The sequence below is a fragment of the Podarcis cretensis genome (assembly GCF_951804945.1).
Source record: "Podarcis cretensis genome assembly, chromosome: 6".
Taxonomy (NCBI): Eukaryota; Metazoa; Chordata; class Lepidosauria; order Squamata; family Lacertidae; genus Podarcis; species Podarcis cretensis.
The window spans coordinates 65,296,891-65,316,457 of record NC_137175.1 but is presented as its reverse complement, the minus strand read 5'-3'; the positions used below and the strand labels follow the sequence as shown (position 1 = coordinate 65,316,457).

At 39.5% G+C, this 19,567-nt stretch overlaps 2 protein-coding genes across 19 annotated transcripts in view; one reads left to right on the top strand and one right to left on the bottom strand.

Annotated features, from left to right (window-relative positions):
• LRRC40 (leucine rich repeat containing 40) overlaps nt 1-8,397 on the top strand; it is a 37,919-nt gene extending 29,522 nt beyond the window's left edge. For 2 of the 5 annotated variants that reach the window (XM_079982250.1, XM_079982251.1), the window contains one exon: nt 8,215-8,397. In XM_079982250.1, the coding sequence (XP_079838376.1) occupies nt 8,215-8,239 (25 nt within the window). In that variant the 3' untranslated portion in view covers nt 8,240-8,397. Of the gene's footprint in view, nt 1-3,495; nt 5,158-7,714; nt 7,838-8,214 lie in introns of those variants that run through there. The other 3 variants (XM_079982248.1, XM_079982249.1, XM_079982247.1) reach the window with 3 other exon arrangements.
• Nucleotides 1-19,567, bottom strand: part of LRRC7 (leucine rich repeat containing 7) — a 208,311-nt gene that overhangs the window by 24,943 nt on the left and 163,801 nt on the right. For 7 of the 14 annotated variants that reach the window (XM_079982226.1, XM_079982235.1, XM_079982234.1 and 4 more), the window contains one exon: nt 7,375-7,465. In XM_079982226.1, coding sequence (XP_079838352.1) covers nt 7,375-7,465 — 91 coding nt within the window. Of the gene's footprint in view, nt 1-1,663; nt 7,466-10,898; nt 12,385-12,476; nt 12,535-19,567 lie in introns of those variants that run through there. The other 7 variants (XM_079982240.1, XM_079982241.1, XM_079982230.1 and 4 more) reach the window with 5 other exon arrangements.

The following is a 19,567-nucleotide window of genomic DNA, read 5'->3' as shown; positions in this document are numbered from 1 at the left end:
GGCAAGCACCCTGACTAGTCTGGACTGGGGGCGCCATCTCGGCCTTCCTGCCCATGTTTCTAGCTCCAGTCCACATCTGGATTGTGGGGCACAGCATCGTTTACTGGGCTGGCATCAGAGCTAGGCAGTCTGGAAGGGGACTGGGTCTTGGCCTCCCGCAGCATGTGCAGGTGTTGTGGATGTCCAGGCGCAGAATGCAGTGGAGCGAATTCATCCCACTAATTAAGCAGAGGGTGCTTTCGGATGGCCCCCCCATGGCAATTGTGGTTCAGCTGGGGGAGAACGATGTGGCAACTTATGATTGCTTTACTTTGCACACCATGATTCAGAGAGACTTGGGGGAATTGGTGACCTTAATACCCACAGTTAAAATATTTTGGTCACAGTTGCTGCAAAGGCGCAATTGGCACGGCATTTCTCGACCTGAGGCTGCTGAAAGGGCCAGGAAGCGCATTAATTCCGCAGTGTGTAAGAAGGTGGCGGATTTGGGTGGATTGGTTATTTCCCGCCCGGATATTACCTTCAAGGCTCTGGCCCTTTACTGCAATGATGGAGTACATCTCTCTGTACTGGGGAATGATGTTTGGTTGGATGCGGTAACTGCAAGGTTGAAGGTTGGGTTGGGATTGTGAGTGGTTGGCAAGCGTAAAGGGCTCGATTGGCGGTTAGGCATTGGTTATAAATTGGTGGAGGAGGGGTTAGGATAGGCTGGGCCTGCCCCTCCATGGTTGCTGCGGAAAGGGAATTCCGTTAAAGGAATCCTGGGGCTTGCCATCTTTTCGTCCAATCCCTGGAGTGGGACTAGGGCCAGCAAGCCTTCGGGGAGCATGCGGATGTGAATTGAGGGTCTGTGACTCAGCTCCATTTCTCCCCGACTTGCTTTCCCCCGCACTGTCTTTCGGTGGTGCCCGGAAGTGAGTTCTGTCCCCAGGCGGGGGGACAGATAGTCTTAACCAATGCCTAAACAACCACTCACGGTTTTGTATTTAAATAAAGTTGTGGCCAAAATTATGCCAAAAACCTTAAACAAAAATTAAGTGTGCATTGTGAGTTATTTGGGGGGTGGCTTGGGGACCTCGACACGCAAGGGAGTATGCTGGCCACAGTGCAATTTAGGCACTGATTGTCCTTGATATTTTGAAGCAAATTACAAAGGTGAATACTTTGAGACTGAAGGTGAGGATGGTGCAGTACTAGCAACAATTCTTGCATACTTGGATCTTTCTAAATACGTCAGTGGCAATCCTTTAGGGCCCCCCCCCAGTTGGTTCTACATGTTAACCCCAATCCAGCATAGCGTTAGATGCACTGAAGCGTATGTATCTGTTCGATGATGGCAGTGGGTTCTTCTAAAGGTTGTAGAGCTTTATGTAGCTGACTGGCGTAATAACATGCTGACAGCCATCCAGTACTAGCAACCATTGTACTAAACCATTCTCTGCAAGTCCAAACCCCTAGGTAGTGAGAACTACTTGAAAAGCTGACAGCGTCTTTTTATGTTGGCGAATGCATTTCTAGTGCTGTACTTCTGATGCACTTAGACTGAGGAAATAAAATAATAATAAGAGACCTGGAAAAAACGTTGTGTCTATGAATTAGCAAAAGTGAAATAGTTTTCTTAAAAAAAAAAAAAAAGTAATTGCAAGACTCCCGCACAAAGTACTTGCAATAAGGTGCCTTTATTTATACAATAGACTTTTTAATATATTATTCAAAACACTTTTTTTAATACTGAAAAAGGTTGAGTACATCAAAGCCGAAAATGGCTCTGCTATACGCTGCACAGCATTGTTTGAGTCCCTGTATTCTTTTTATGTACAGAAAGCATCTGCAAAATGCATTCTAGACACAATATGCACCTTACCAGTTAGTGTCAATACACAAATTAAAATGGGAGCGATACCACCTGCATGTGCAAATGAAAGATAATTGATTTCACTGAATCAATAGATTTAAAATATAGCTTTAAAGTACCTTTTTGCACGTAAAATGAAGCAGCTTCCAAGTTCAGTAAATCTGTATACTGCAAAGACATTGAAATACATTCACAATCTATGTTCATAGAGTAGTAAGTGGTTCTTCATTCAGCCATATTTACAATGATATTGTAATTAAACTGAAAAGTACAGTTCTTCATATAGCAATCTTTGTAACACATACAAAAATGACAGTTCTGTATATAATTTAAGCTCAAAATCACAATTTTCTCAAAATATTAATTACAATACAGCTATCTCTATAATTAAACATGTGTTTTATAAAATGGTAAAATTTGTAATAAAGTAAGTTGTTTTTGACTTGATTACAGTACTCACAAGTAGAAAAATGTAACTTAATAAGTCTTTGTCTTGCCCAGTGTTAAGCCACCTAAGCTAGCAAAGAGGCAGGAAAGGCCCCAGTTTATAAAAATTCAGCCTCTTGTGCTGAACTGGTGTGGCTTCTTGATGTTAAGAATAAAAGCTTTTACAAGAGGGCATGAAAATTCTAGATGGAGTAAAATGGTGTGTATTATACATGTTTTGTGTTTGACTTAATGCGCATCTGAAAAGTTCAAAAAGACTAGTAAGGACGACTCATTCTAAAAGTCTGAGTTAAAATTCTGCTATTGTATAGAGCATTAGAAATCTGGCTATTAAAAATGTGTGTGCTGAGGAAAACTAGGCTTTGCCTTTGGGTGTCAGTATTGGGCTGCGCAAATATGACTACCATTGTTGTTGAGCATAGCAAAAACTGCCCTTGTTGTTCATTAACCCACCTTCACTACATGTGAATCCAATCCAAATTACTGGTTTAGAAATAGATATTATTATTATCTCATACTTGGAACACAATGCAATAATGAAGACCATGAGCAAAGGAAAAAATGGAAATGAAAATATTCAACAGCAATTCCTAAAGGAAGAAAAAATGTTTTGTGAAAGTGTAAGTCACTATTTGAGTTCCATCTTAATTTTGCCCCAAAAGTACATGAAAACTGTAAACATGGAAAACCCGAATCAATGTTACTAAACACTCTTGCTGTTGACAATGATACATTCTGAACATTAGCAGGGAGGTGAGCAGATTAGCATTTTGCTTATATTTCTGTGATTTGCTTGATTATTTCTTAGAGAGGCATGTATTGCAGTCAGACACAGAACTCAGTACACTCACAAGTTAGCTGTGTACAATGCTGAAACTACTGGTTTTAGTTTGGTAAATGGGTAGGCATTGCTGCTGCAAGAAAGGGAAGCAGAGAGTGGTAGGATAAAGAAGACTATCCTTTGTGGAACATAGCTTTCATTCCAGATATCCTAGGCACAAGGTTTACAATAGGTTTTTGTTTTTAAATTAACTACTGTTCCATCTTTTATTTATAAATTGGTCACAAGCGGGGCTTTTTCCCCAGCCAGAACTCACTGGAACTCAGCTGTGGCACCTCTCAGGTGGGTGCCATTGCCATCATAAGAGAAGAAGGGAGGCATTCAAGGTAAGTTCCAGTATCTCTTTTTCTAGAAAAAACGGCACCGGTCACACAGGGCACCATCCAGAGGGACTTGATGCAGCCAATGTAGCTAAGAGGTCTGCCCTTTTTTGGGAAACATTTCTCATCTAGTCTCACTGCACAGCAATTTTTGGGTGAGTTACAACAAAACAGTTTCAAATTCACAATACAGTTACTAAAAGGAGGCATAGAGCCAGCCACCTAAAAATAACAATACTGGCATCAGATCTTGCTATGTGCCTGTGTGAATTACCAGATATCTAAAACTTAACAAGACTTGGGTATCATGGAGGGGTGGTGTTGGTTCCAAAATGGAAGCATCATCACTGAGAAAGTGTGTGATGCTTAGATGGGAGATCACATGGAAACAAGATGTATGCTGACTTGAGTTCCATGAGGGAAGAAAGATTAGTGTAGTGGCAAACCCAGTAATAGCAGAAGTTACATTTTGACTACCTATATTTGTAGTCATAGGGTTTCTGCAATTGCTGCAGCACGTGGCTACAAGCAGAACACATGACTTTGAATCTTAAGTATGGTGGTTGCTTGAGTTATCTGGTGGTCATGTGTTATAGCTCATATATAAATTAAAATTTGCATATAGGTAAGAACAATGGTTCCAAACCAAGAAGCTTTTGAATTTATTAATGCATGTAAGAGCAGACGTCTATACTGCAAGAGGCATGGGAGAAAAGCACGATTCTTAAGAGTACTTGCCATCTACCGTTTTTAAACAAATACTTTGAGTTTTTCCCCACAAGTGTATGTCCTGCCTGCCTGCACAGATACATAACAAGTTTGTGTCACTGCCTCCATGTAGTGATGCTCCATACACATTATGTTTTCCTGAACAGCTGTTGTGATGAATTGAAGGAATGTCAGCCTTTCCCTTTATTTTACTTACAGTGTAGCTCTAATGTGAGAGTTGGTAAATAAACCTTTAAGAACAGTTGCTAACAGAACTGGTGCCATGGCAACCAATGCAGCAGAGTCAAATTCTAAAGAAGTGTAGAATAAATGTCAATTTTTGTATTTCACTGTATTTTTAAATCATTATCAAAAATGAAAACAAATGAATTTTAAAACATAGGATCCCCATCTGGATAGGAGGACTAGTAAGTTTCATAGCATTTGAAGTTTTAGATCATTGATCTGGGATTCAAAGATCACTACAGGCCCACAGCATGCAAAAGCAATAACATCTTATTCTCCATTCTTGCTACGAATCAAAGAGCAAGAACATATGATTCCCTGGCTTCCATGGCAGGTAGATCAACTTTATCCCCACTTGTTAATTAAGCAACCTGTCGTCATTATCTGATTTGATAAAACAGTTGAGCTGAAACCACATTCTGTTTAGTCGTAAGGCTATCCTGAGTTATTTTATGGTTTTATTTTTCATTGCCAACTGTCTTGAACCTAGGAGAAGGTGTCATTTAAATATTTTAAATAGTTTAATTATAATGTATAGTCAGAAACGTTATTGCTTGTGTAAAGTGCTAAGAGAACTGAATTACATTAGGGCCAAACCACTTTTAATTAGCTACAGTAATGGTTTTTCTATTGATAAGCAATATTAAGTGATTTGCACACTGTTCCCCTTCATTAACTGTCGTCTTGTGGATTAACTCCTACACATATTTTATCAAATAAAGCATGTTGTTCATTAAGAATTTGAGCTGAGCATATTTTTGCAATAGGAGGGTCTGAGCTTGGAACATGGGAAATGACATGGAAGGAGTGCATTGCAGGTTACAAATATTCAGATTAGCTGTGACTGTTCTTTGTATAACCCTAAACCACGTCGCATGATTGTGGTAAAGGTAGAGGTACCCCTGATCCTTAGGTACTTTGATGTGCTTTCAAATTTCTAGGTGGGCAGGAGCTGGGACCGAGCAACGGGAGCTCACCCCGTCATGGGGATTCAAACTGCCGACCTTCCGATCAGCAAGCCCTAGGCTCAGTGGTTTAGACCACAGCACCACCCGTGTCCCTATGACTGTGGTAAGAAAGAACAAATCCCCTTCTTGTTAATTCATTTCTGGACATAATTCAAAGTTCTGGTAATTATCTTTGAAGCCCTAATAGCAAACATGGTGAACCTTTTTCAAACTGAGGGCTGCATTACGTCATGGGTAACCTTCCAGGGGCCACATGTTAGTGGCGGGTGGGGCCAGAGGACAAGTGGGCTGAACAAAGGATGTGAGACTTTTGTACACTAGACTACATTCCAGCCATGCAAACCCATGAGAAAGGCAGAGGTTTACACAGGCAGCCACTCACCCACCCACCCACCCACCTTTTTCTCTCCAGGCAAGCAAGAGGCCTTAGCACAGCTCAGAGACACATTCTAGTTGGGCAGTGTGTGGCCTAGGGAGAATCTGAGGGCCAAAGAGGTTCCTCATCCCTGCCCTAAAGGATACCTGAGGGACCATCTCTCCCCCTCCTAGGTTGCCTGCTGCCTAAGATTTGCTTTAAAGGCTCCCTTCCATGTCATGTTCCAGGTTGAACATTGAATATTGGATGGGAAGTGGCAAAAAAAGCCACCTCTATGGTCATACCCACATTATATTACCTCATTATATCATATCTCACTGTATATCTTAAGCCTGCTGGGTGGTGCATCTTATCATCATCTTCGGCTACACCTGTCTTTGTTGTATTGGTTTATATGGTTGTATTATTTCAAGCTACCCTGAGTGATGCAAATACATATGAAGGGCAGGAGATGAGCTTTTCAAATAATAGTATACACACTGAAGCTCAGTTTTGCATGTGTGACACCCTCTCCCAGCTCAGGGAGTACCTTAAATTAATCCTGTAAGGCATTGGGTGCTATACGGTTAAGTTTTACTCAGAATAGATGCATTGAAATCAATGAAAAGGATTAGCTTAGACATTACTACTCTGAGTAAAACAGTTGAACACCACCCATGAAATTTAAAAAGGCAAAGGGAGGAATTCAGTGTCTCACCATTACGTTTGTTCTGTCAGCGCAAGCATTTTTGCTTGCCAGTCAGAAAGATCTCCTCCTCTCCCCCCCCCCCAGCTGACTGGGTGGCCAGAAATAGGGGGAAGCCCTGTTGCACTAGCAGAGCTCATTGCACTGTCTCCTGCTAGCGCAAATATTTAGTTGTATCAGGCTGAAAAGTTTTAAAGTGCAATTCTATAAATGTCTCCTCAGAAGAAAGCCCCATTAAGTGCAATGGAATTCATTCTCAGGTAAGTGGATATAGGACTACAGGTTAATTTATATATAGATTTCATTTTAAGTGTCTATAAAAATACTATTTAATAATCCATTATATTTGACTTTAGACTTTGTGGGAATTACAATTTTAAATAGTTTTCTTTCTAAAGCCATGTAGAACTTTGAGGCTGTGGCACTACCTTAAAAGGGCATGGCTTCCCCCAGAGTATTCTGGGAATTGTATTTTATCCCTCACAAGGCTATTGGGGTAGGTGGGTGTCATGTCTTTTAAAGGTGTGGTGTGCATGCAGCCTGTTTTTTGATGGGCGGAATAATTTGTAAATAGCTTGTGTGTGCTTCTGTGTTCTGAAATTACATGACATCTAGAAATAATTAAAAATCATCTTGAAAAAAAGCTGGTACCAACGCACAGAGGCTTAGAATGAGAACTAATATGTAATCCCATGGAAGTTACATTTATATAGATATCCCTCCCAATGATCAGTACTAACATATATTATACATTTGGCACTATGTTTGCCATTGGTCCAGCAATTGGCAATTTCCCCCCATATATATATATATATATATATTCATTTATTTATATATATATATGTATATAAATTTTTATTTAATTAAACATTAGATCTGGCTAGACATATTTTACTATTTATAAAAAATATTTAGACAGTAAGCTCACGTTGAATAACTAGGTCTACTGTATTCTGGAAACTCTTCAGTAGTAGTACAGCTTTTTCATGTTCCATATGTACAAAACTGTGTCCATTTGCCTGTAACAGACAAAAGAGAAAAAATTGTAACTAGATATCCATTGTGGCTACATGGGAAATACAGCTGTAAAATCAACTGAAATCCTACAAGTGTATAAAAATCAGCTGAAAAGTTATCCCAGTAAAAGCTCCATTCAAATTTGTTTTCCAAAAGTCTATGCAACCCCATATTGGTGTGGTCATCTATTGCTCTCTTGTTTATTTCCACCTTATACCAATTTATTTGGGTTTATAATTTTCAGTTTCCAGGGGTCTGCTTCAATTCAGCAAGGAGACTTGCTCTCAGAAAGAAGCTACTCAGGTTTCCATCCTGATCACCCTGGTTTCTGTGTATGCAAGTGTCTCATAAGAATAAATAACTACAACGCGCAACTCTACTTGGATGAGTGTTATCCTTGTTGGACTAATCCACATTACCTAATAGTGTATTAGTGTGGTAAAGAGAGCTGCAAGCATGAGTTCAGAGCGCTTGAATTTGGTCAGTCTTGCCTTCCACATCGGCACTGACGCTGGTGATCTGTTAGCCAAAGAGATCCTTAAGTGCACACTGTTGCTGCTGTGTGAGGTTTAGGTCAGGGTTTGTGAAAAGAACAACTATTCAGTGACAACAGCTATAATTTATAAGCTGGGCATGTTTGAGCATGCACTGCCCTTGTACAAATGTCAAGCTGAACGCTGAGAATACCCATGTACTCCACGTAAAATGAACACATTTTGCTTTATTTCATAATTGACTTTGTTTTTCAAAGCAAAGGCAGCAGGACCAGAGAATGAAAAAAAGAAGTGCCAGTATTGAAGTAGAAGGGTAAGATACTGCAGAAGTAGTTTTGAAGTGCCAAGCAGGTACACCGGCCATGGATTTCAGAACAAACATGGTTTGCCTATTTCCATGATTTTATCTGTAACATAAAAGCTTAGAAAATGAAAACCAACTTTCTCAGGGATCCAAATTCCCTGTTAAGATTACTTGTTAATGGATACAATTGTACACATGTGTAATATGCTCTGTTCTACAAATACAATGCCAGTCCAGATTAGCAAAACTCTTATGTTCATCACATCAAAATAAAATATTTTTCATTCTTCAAGGTCTCATACCCTGAAGATTTCATCAAAGTGAGAATGCAGTGCAGTTTATATAAGACTTCCGTTAAGACTTCAAAATGTTCTGTGAAGATGACAGGATTTGGTATACAGTGGTACCTCGGGTTACATACACTTCAGGTTACATACGCTTCAGGTTACAGACTCCGCTAACCCAGAAATAGTGCTTCAGGTTACGAACTTTGCTTCAGGATAAGAACAGAAATCGGGTTGCGACGCAGCAGCAGCAGGAGGCCCCATTAGCTAAAGTGGTGCTTCAGGTTAAGAACAGTTTCAGGTTAAGTATGGACCTCCGGAATGAATTAAATACTTAACCTGAGGTACCACTGTATAGCATTTGTGGAAATTCAAGGTTCTGTTAAGGAAAAACTGATGCTTGGCTTGGGATGATAATTGCTTTCAAAGCATCTGAGTTAGAAGAAACCTGGAGATCTTGACTTCAACATCTTGACCCAAGTATATGCCATATAACCAGTTTCCCCACCCCCATTGAGTCTCCTTAATCCAGATTAGCATTTCATATGCAGTAAACAGAAGCTAACACAATGGTGTCAGAACTGACCAAGACGTCTGCAGAACATAATTTTAGGGAGAGATGTCACATGCTTTGGGGAGGTACCACTAAAGTGCCCTCACAGTCTGCACTAGTTATTAATATGCCTGAGCTTCAGAATATATTTAGGTTTCTTTCTAGTAATAGGAATTCAGGCACTGAAATACCTTTCTGAGTTCTCCTTTCAGAATGGCCATTCATTGTGCATCATACTCATTATACCTGTATTAGATTCAGCAAACTGAAATCATAACAGATTCAGAATTTGTATGTTTATTTTAGGATTTTTTATTACCACCTTCATTTTTCATTCTTAACATTCTAAAATAGTTGAAACTGTTGACAAGTTTATTTCTTGCATATTAATATAATATACCAGTTACTGATTTTCTTTCCATTGTATGCATTAATTAAGCATATTTATTGCATTCTGCATGCTGTGCCATAGTTCAAACCATCATCTGCAGAAGTTAAACAACTTTGGTAAAAAATAACCAAACAAACCCTTATCAGATATTTCAGTTCATTTTATATGCTTGTAAGAGCAAATCCAGTGTTTTCCAAGAGACATCACAAATGCCAGTCCTTTCCCCAAGGTGATTGGCATTTCTTTAGTACCAGAGTTGGGAGATAATGGCGAAATCATGGTCTGGCTGATGGAGCTTTCCCTCTCATGTTCAAATTTCCATCCTCCTTGGTTTGCACACACCTTATTTACTTCACAATCTGTAAATTCCAATTCTGGATTGAATGAAAACTGGTTTACTCAAACCAGGAAGATAAGGAAATAAATCAGCATACGAGCGAGAATGAAACAAGCCATATGATAGTCAAACCGTATCTGAACAGGCCCAGTATTATTTTCATATGAGGGTCTTATTCATTTCCCTATTCCTTCTTCTAAACTCGTCTGGTGACCAGCATTGTAAAAATGCTCATTCATTTACAGATACTTTAGTCAAAATTTTTGACAAGGAAAGCTAGAAATGTATTTCAGAATGTATGTAGAAATGCTGTCCTGGAAGAACAGTTTATAACAATGTGTCGGCTGCGATCTAGTGTATTTGAATCTGTGCTACTGAATAGCACAACCCACATTTATTCAGTTTTATCCAGCCCACCTCCCAAAGGAGTCCAAGATCATCTGCCTTGGCAAACTGCAATTAAAATAGAGCTGTTTTAAAAGGTATTTATGATACTACATGCTTTATCCCACCTTTTCCTCCAAAGACCCCATTGCTGCATGCATGCTTCTCCTTCTGCACCGCAACCCCCAAAACACAGATAGAAACCCAAGATAGTCAGTGAGGATTTCGGTTTAGCTCTTCCCCAACCAAAGTCTAACACACTAGGCACGGAGCCACAGTAACTCAGTAATGTGAAGGGCAGCCACTCAAAAAATCCGAATGAGCTGATTTGCGTCCCTAAGGCACTTTTTGATTCCCAACAGATACGATTGCTGTAATTCATATTCAGAGTTATGTACACAGAACTGCAGGTCCAGACTTCCACATTTACTTCCTTCATTATGCAGAGAGCTGCCCCCCATATTTAATCAAACAGAGAAGCACCTGTAGATGGTGTAGTGCAGGATGTGTGTGAGATCTTTCCATGCTTCCAAGGAGATGATCAGTTTGGGGTCTTTAATTAGGTCTGTGTGTACAGAGTGGTAGCGGGGGGAAACTTGTAAAAGTTGCAACACAGTGTTGAAAGTATAAGCATAATCAGGCAGGCGAGGAATAAGAAAAAAATATAATGAACAGAGAGCCCACACACTAAAGAGAAAATTCTTTTATTAATTTAAATGTTTTAACAAATAGCAGGAAAATAATTTAAGAGAAAGAGTACAAATTCCAGACAGATCAAAGACATTCAACAAAGCCTTGGATTTAGTGTGCAAAACCTCAGAGGAATATTTTCTGAGAGCCAGCTTGAAGCTGGACTCCATTTAGATTTTAGGTTTGTTTGTTTTCTGTAAAGGCTGATAGTCTGTCATGTTGCAGTAAATGGCCTTAAGTGCAAAACATCTGTCTGCATGTCCCTTTCTCGTATCCTGATGGCCTAATTTTGGCTTCCAACTGAAGGACTGAAAAACTCTTAACAGGGCACATTTCTCCATCCAGTTACCTCCAGAGTAATCCTACTGGTCTTAGGGGCGGGGGGAGGATTTCAGATGGATTGCTGACTGAAAATGAGTGAACCCATTATTATTTTTGGTTCTATTTACCTGAACATGATGCAGTGCAAAGGGCCAATAACATGTTTTTTTATCCAAGGGGTACATCAAAAGATCAGAACATGATTCCTAAACATGCAGCGTGGATCATCTGACACATGGTACGTCAGCAGGAGTGATTTACCTTATAAGCAAGCTTTCAGCCCTCCTCCTTTTACAACCTTTATCTGATAATTCGATGCAGTTGGCTACAAAAAGTATACGAACATGAGTTTTTAAGGATTCACTGGTATAATAGCACATTCTATAGGGTGGTGGCACAAATTGGGGCAGAAAAACAAAAAGGAATCCTAAATCAAATGGATTATTTAGGGCAGAATTAAAGGGCACATAAATTATAATTCTATTGAAAGCATAGAAATCCAAATTACAATTACAGTGAAACATAGACCCATTCAACTTTCAAAGGTGAGGTGTAGTCAGTGCATCCTAGCCTACTTGGTTCCACCTGGAAGGGGCACCATTACACTTTAAGCTCACAAGGTTGTTTCCTTACAGATACCAATGTATGCCATGGATGTTGATAGCAGTATTTGATGTCAAAAGTATTATTTTTCCACAGTAGTGAAAGATGGTAATTTAAACAGAGCTCTGATAATGAACCAACAGATCATATATGATTCCTTTCCAACATAAACCTAAAGAGTAGTTGCCTTTCATAAGAACTGCATGCTGGACTTCTGGGGTTGGGAATACATGTTCCATTTTCCTATGGTTTGGCCTTGAGATATGGGTTTACTTGAAACAGCTTCAATTACTTTATATCGTGGGAGTTATTGACATATTTGTCATTAAAAAAAAATCAGAAGGTAGTCTTGTGATGAAAAAAAGTTCTTTGCTGATGATCTATATCAATACATGAGGCAGGCAAACAATATATATTTATATCTCAAGTTCTTTAACTCAGACGTTTGATGATGCATTATAGCAGATTGAGTGAGGCATTGTTTTGTTCAGGGAACAAGACCCTGGATTTTGAAACTGGGTTTAAGAGATATCCAGTGCTTCATGTGTACTCAGTGCCATCTGCAATAAGAACAAATATATTTCAGAACCTCATTTGCTAACTTTGGTTTACAAAAAAAATACTTCAAGTTTATACTCATTGTGAGACTTACCATGAAACCACCCCAGGTTTGTTGACCAGTAGTCAGGGTAATAACCAGGTTCTGAAATCTGAAAAAGGAAAGTATTGTGGCTGTGGTATGGCTACTTTGCCACTGCCTGCTTTCTTGGTACTTGAATGCCAGCAGTTTATACTGAAAACCCACGACATAATCCATATGCTAAGGAACACACGTAACAGTTTAGTTCACATGACACGGATGTGCTTGATAGTTTAGCATTAATAATTCTGCGTTGGTTTCATGCCAGAGGTGAGTTCCCGTGGGAAAAAAGGTTATTCAGCACTAGATGTGATGGTGACAGACCTATTTGTAAAATCCCAACTTGAACCCAGTCATATAAATGGCAGGTTAGAGTTGGAGCTGTACTGGTGTGTGGGTAAGGGAAGCTGAATTTTTGCTGTGACTGCTGTGTACCTCCCCCAGCCACTTACTCAAGCACTTCTCTCACAGCTGAGTTAACTTCCAGCTCTGAAACTCAGCTGAGGTGAAACACAGTGGAGGGGAGTGATGGCGAGGCGGCAAAACCTGCTCTAAAGGTAAGATGACCTCACATTATATGTAACTGGGGCAGGCAAGGGTTTAACCCACATCCAGAACTGACACATGATGTTTAGTTTCGCTTTCATATCACTCTTCAATACGACTGAAGTTTGAAAAAGATCTTTCTTGGAAATAGCATTAATGCAAAACAATAAATAAATAAATAAATAAATATAGTTGTTGATGAACAACAAGCAAGCTCATGGAAAATGGATTAGAGAGAACAGAAGTGATGTAGAAGGTGGAACTCAGCAAGTGTAGAGCAGGTTTCATTGCTAATCCAGTGTATTTTTGAATCCATTCTTTCTCAAGGATTTCACAAACAATGATATATTTGCAACTATTGTATCTACCTAGAAAACCAAAAAGTGATAGAATGTCTAACAATATTGCTTATTAGTAATGATATTTACATATTAGAGTCTCTAGTAAGCTACATACTGGATAAAAATATACAAGACATCAATTATAGCAATGATTATTAAAACTTGTTTAAATTGGTTTTAAATAATCGATCAATCAATAATAAATATTAAGATTGTTGGGGGGATTTCCAAGTGCTATTTCACAAATTGGAATAGGAGCTATTTCACAAAAAGGTTTGCTGAGTGGTGACCATTAGTTGTTTGACTTGATGGCTTACTATGCTCCTGGAATAAGGACAAGTTTACAAATACACGTTCATCATTTTGCATTCAGCTATGACTTGTTGAATGAGCTATTGAAGATTAATCACTACAAACTTAACTATCATTCCATGACACTTTAAACACAGTGCTGTTCAACTGAGGCATTTCCCATATTCAGCCAAGTAGAGATGTAGTGGCAGGAGTGTTAGAGACTTTGGGCAAATCACTGTCAGCCTGACCTAATTCACAGGATTGTTGTGAGGATAAAATGGGGAGACAAAGAACTAGGCATGCATCTTTGAGCTTGTTGGAGGAAAAGTGGGATTTAAATAAATACTTAAGTCTGGCTGGCTTTAACTATTACAAGCTAAACTTGGATTACAAGTTGGGAAGTCATGGAAGAGATTTTAAAGCAGAATGGTCAAAGATTCATATCAATAGATGTTCATCCCATGTTCATCTTGGTGTGGTAAAATCCTGAGGAAGTGTTTACCATATCTATTCCACACTGCAAATATGCTTTTGAAATGTACTCACATGTGAATTACATAAGAAACTACCCTTGTTCTCGGACTGCCAACCTGATCTCGGAGGCAAAAGTATCATGAGCAAGGCACTCCTGGGACCCAGTCATCCCCTAGATAGGACAGGGGGTGGGTAAATGCTCCTCTCCTTTCTATACTCTGGTTTAGTCTATTCCTCAGCAGATCTTTCTGAGGCAGTCAGGTATTTTCTGCAACTGACGGATTTCAGGAGCAATACTACCAAGTATTCCTGGCAAAGGAACATACGTCTGATGCTCAGCATGTGAAACTTGCAAGGTAAAAATCTTGTGATGACACCTCAAACATGAACCCGAGAACCAGGTCTAAAGTAACAAACCAGAAAATTCAGCCAATGTGATGTAGAAGAAGGGAGCATATGTTGGCGGCCATTTTGCAGTTTATCCATCCCTCTTCCCCTCATGAAGAAGGCATAGTACTGCAAAAGGACTGCTGATACTTTGGAACATGTAAAGTTTGCATTAAGCAGTACAAGGATTTTTATTTGCGACTTTCTCCTTGTTGACTGTTACTTCTTGTGTCATGAATTATCTAGATTAAGCAGCTCAATGTCCATAAGGAAATTAAGAAAAATTGACCACTTTGACTCAATTCCATATTCCTTTGCTGAAAAGTTCAGTAAATCTGACATTGCAAGCACTGCTATAAAGTAGTTCCAGATAAAGGGAAACATGAATGAGCTACATTCATCAACTTTACATTGATTTGCTATGTAGTCAATATACATCACCAGCGTTTTCTGACTTAGTAAAAGATTGAATTATTGCCTCAGATTTTGGAAAAGTTAACATTCAATCTAATTACACTGGATTATGATGGAGTGGATGTGATTATGGACACAATCTACTGGGAGATTTCACCACTGAAATTAACAGAACTCTAGCACAACGGTGAGGAGCTCAGCTCTATTGTAAATTCTACTTATTTTTGCAGGGTTTATGCATCAGCTTTGGGATGCGGGTGGTGCTGTGGGTTAAACCACAGAGCCTAGGGCTTGCTGATAAGAAGGTCTGTGGTTTGAATCCCCACGACTGGGTGAGCTCCCATTGCTCAGTCCCTGCTCCTGCCAACCTAGCAGTTCGAAAGCACGTCAAAGTGCAAGTAGATAAATAGGTACTGCTCCGGTGGGAAGGTAAACGGCATTTCCGTGCACTGCTCTGGCGCACCAGAAGCGGCTTAGTCATGCTGGCCACATGACCTGGAAGCTGTACGCTGGCTCCCTCGGCCAGTAAAGCGGGATGAGTGCCGCTGCCCCAGAGTCGTCTGCGACTGGACCTAATGGTCAGGGGTCCCTTTACCTTTTATGCATCAGCTGATCATTTTGGATGCTAGCTATAAAAAACCCTGAAAACAGATAAACAAATTTAGACGGTATTGGACATACCGTGTGCTTTCCTGGTGTTTTCTAGTTTGCGGTATTCACTACACAAACTTGAGGGGCATAAGCTGCGATCCCTTTCATGAGATTGCCTTTCCCCCCTGTGATCTGACCCGGACCCTGCAATCCTCATTAGAGGCCCTTCTTTGTGTGTCTCCTAAAGGAGAGGTCTAGAGGGTGGCAACATGGAAATAGGCCTTTTCTGCAGTGGCTCCCGACTTCTGGAATGCTCTCCCCAGGGCGGATTGCCTGGTGCCGTCATTAAATATACTTAGGTGCCAGGCAAAAATATTACTCTACTTGCAGGCCTTTTAAACTGTGGTGGGGTTTTGTTATGTATTTTTCTACTGTAAACCTTTTTGCTCTTGGATAAATGATGGTTTAGAAATTTAATAAATAAAATTATTATTATTTTAAAATGTATTATCATTAATAATTTTTAATGTTTAATTGTCTGTGCCAATCACTACACTTAATATAAGTTGTGTCATTTGCATTTCTGTTTCAGTAACTTAAATTGGTTAGTACTGCCATGTACTGTAGATGCAGTTGGCTTAATAGTTTTTCTGCACTTTTCGGATAACATTTTAGTCACTGATTTTTGCTGTAGTGGCATATTATTATTTTTATTTATTGTATTTATTAAATTTGTACACCACCCTATACCTTTCGATCTTAGGTCATTTCACAACATAAAACCACAATGTAAAAAAAGCAAAGGTGACCAGGTATCAGTGGGAAAGTAGGTCACATTTCAAATTTGATGCATTTCTTTTTGTTTCTGCCCTTCTTGAAGAATGTGGGCAGTTGGAGCATTTTTTTTGGGGGGGGAGGCAGTGACATTTCCTTGCAATGTCATTTTCCCAATTACAGTAGCCCTTCTGCCAGCTAAAATTAGCCCTGAAATGAGAAAGATACATCTATACTTTATGTTTCTGCTCCCACCCAATTCTAATTACTACTTCTTCTTCTTCTTCTTCTTCTTCTTCTTCTTCTTCTTCTTCTTCCATGTCACTTATAGTTTTGCCTTTAATCTTAGCTGTCTAACAGTGGTTAAAACACTGCATATGACGTCAGAATATTTTTTTCTTGTTGATATTTCTAGTGAGCAAAATACTCCAATAAAATTTAGGACTTACATTAAGTGAATGGCTACTGAAAAACGGTATCATGAGAATTCATGCCAAGTATGCAATTCCCTTACTTATTACTTTTACGCTGAAATGAAATACTGTTTCAGAGAAATGCTGATGCTGAAATATTCAGTAAGTTGAATTATTCCCATCATTATTATCTGTTTAATATATATTACCTAAGGCAATAAGATGGTGTTTCTTCAGCTTTCTGACTTACCATATGATTTAGTAAAGCCTGAAGTTGTCACAACTAATTTGATTAACATTTTTATGCAAAATTATTTTCAGACTGCTATCCTAGGTGGCAACTCAAATTGCTTAAGCGTCATACAGGCTCTGTTAAACTGACAAAGGAGTTTCTCTGGAGTTCACATATCCTCTTCAAGTGGCTGTGTGCCACTTGAGTATATTGTGGCAAGTTTTTGTGGCGAGAACACAAATATCAAACTCATCCTTGTACACTAAAGAGCTGAACCAGTGAACCCTGCAGCCTCCAGGGCCTAGTGCACACTTTGTACCTCTGTTTTGTGCTCCACCAGATGTCTTACAAACCTCATTCCCACCAGGTAGGAGCCAGTTACTACCTCAGAGGTCTCCAGTCTCTCAGCATCTTAGAACATACCAAATCACATTGACTTGAGACACTGTAGGTTGCTCAACCTCTTGTGCCCTATTTCAAGCTTGTACCACCAGGGGCAGCCTGAAGCATTTTGGTACCTGAGGCAAAATGCCCTGCTGCTGCCTCCATGATGGGGAGCAGGCAAACTCCATGAGGGCTTCTTGAGTGACTAACTTACCCTGCCTCATAGGCGGGCCAGCTGTCTGCACAATAATACTTGTAGGAAGTCCCTTTGGTGATTAGAATAATGGAACATGGAACTTGTTTTTCCATCATATAAAGGGAATGCAATGGGGAAGGTGAATTATATTCAGGAGCTTCAAATAACCCTGTTAGGACAAACTAGGTGTTCAACAGCAGATAAAGGTCTAGACAGCCAGTTGCTACTTAAAAGCCGAAAACAAAAACAAGGAGGGTACAATTTGCAAGGGAGAAGTGGCAAGTAGGTGCGGGTGCTCAACCCTTTTCCTGCCCTCCACTTACCTCTCTTCCTCAAACTGGGGTTGCCAAATACATTGGGGTTGGGGCTGCAGTGAAGAAACAGCTGAGGAAGGAGGGGAAAGCTGCTAAACTCACATCACCTGCCTCTTCTCTCCTGCAACTTCTCTGCCCTGAAAATTGCACTCCCCTCTGAAATTGTTTTGAAGTGGCCAGAGTTCCAATCCAGGTCTGTCAGTAAATTCTTGCTCCCCTCTTAAGGTTATCCACAGATTCACAGAACACCAGGGAAATTACATGTTCTACAAGTTACATCAGTAATCAAACTAGTTACAGTATACTGTCAGATAAAGCTGGCAGTAAATAACACCTGAAACAAATGTAGAAAATATCCTTTGTTTGCAAATTCAGATGTTAAGTTTATTTTTTTTAAGCATTTGTGGATTTCCTTCTTTTTCTCTATAGAAACCAAGAACATGTGCTCTGTTAATATATAGAGAAAAGGAGATGGGCCTACAGTGAACAAGAGAGAAGGAAGAAGAGATGCGCAATATCTGTACAGATAAATGAATAAGTGAGAAAGTAGGAGAATGAATGCAGGATGCATGACAGGCACCTACAGGAGTGGGGGAACAAGCACAAGAGCAGCTTGTTTTTTCTTATTTCATTAACAAAAGTTCCATTCTCAAAGAGACAAGCAATTTATAAAAGTGAAACAAATGCTGCACAATAATCATATATTTGATATAAACTTAGTGAGTTGTTGTACTTATGGATTCGAATGCCATTCCGTGGGCCAGTTCACAAAACTTATCTGTTGTGGGACCTAGCAAATTATCAAGTTAAGGACTCCCCTCTCCCATACAACTCCCTGCTTCATGTCCTGCTGATGGTTAAACAGTTGCGTATAGGTAGGCAAACTTATTGATCACCTAACTGTAAACCATGCTGCTAAACCAAACATTGTAACAAAAAACCCTTTAAAATAATTATTATTTAATTGACACTATTCTTCTTGTATGCCCTTTATAATGGAATGTGTTGTAATGGCAAAACAGGTGTCAGGCGACCATTGTGAATTATGATTCAGTAGGTGACCACCATGATAACTGTTATCTCAGCAAGATCCATAAATAAAATAGGCACATTCAAATGAATGCTCCCTGGCTCTTTCCCTGTTGTGGACAGAACATTGTGCCCTAGGAATTGGAAAGATATCGAGGCCCAATATCCTTCTGTAACTGTCCTGTTCTGCAGTGCATACAGATGAGGGAGAAATCAGCGGAAAACAGGAGGTGCTTCAGAGTGCTTCTGATATGGATATGACCACTGAAAAAAGTTGGCTGCAGGCTTGCCTTTCATTATTGCAGAAGCAACTGACTCAGACAGGAAATGTCAAGCCTGAGCAAACCATAGCACAAGGTATCTAAATTATTTTTGCGAAGATCTGTTTTGAACAAATGCTTTAACAGTATCTCTTCCATGCTCTAATTTTAATATTGAAGAACAGCAACGAATAGTGAAAAGTAAGCATGGAAAAAGTGTAAACAAATAAAAAAAGAAATAAAAAAATAACTGTAAAAGGGAAACTTGCCCAGCACCACCCCTGTCATTAGCAATGGTCTAAGCTATATTTTGAGTTTTGTTTTGAGCATGAAGAAAAGTAAACTGGATGTGTCCCTGTGTTAGCATGAAAGTTTTGTAAATAATTCAAAAAACCCAGAGGTTGCAATCTAGTCATACTACATTTCATTATAACCTAAAAATCAAACAAAATCC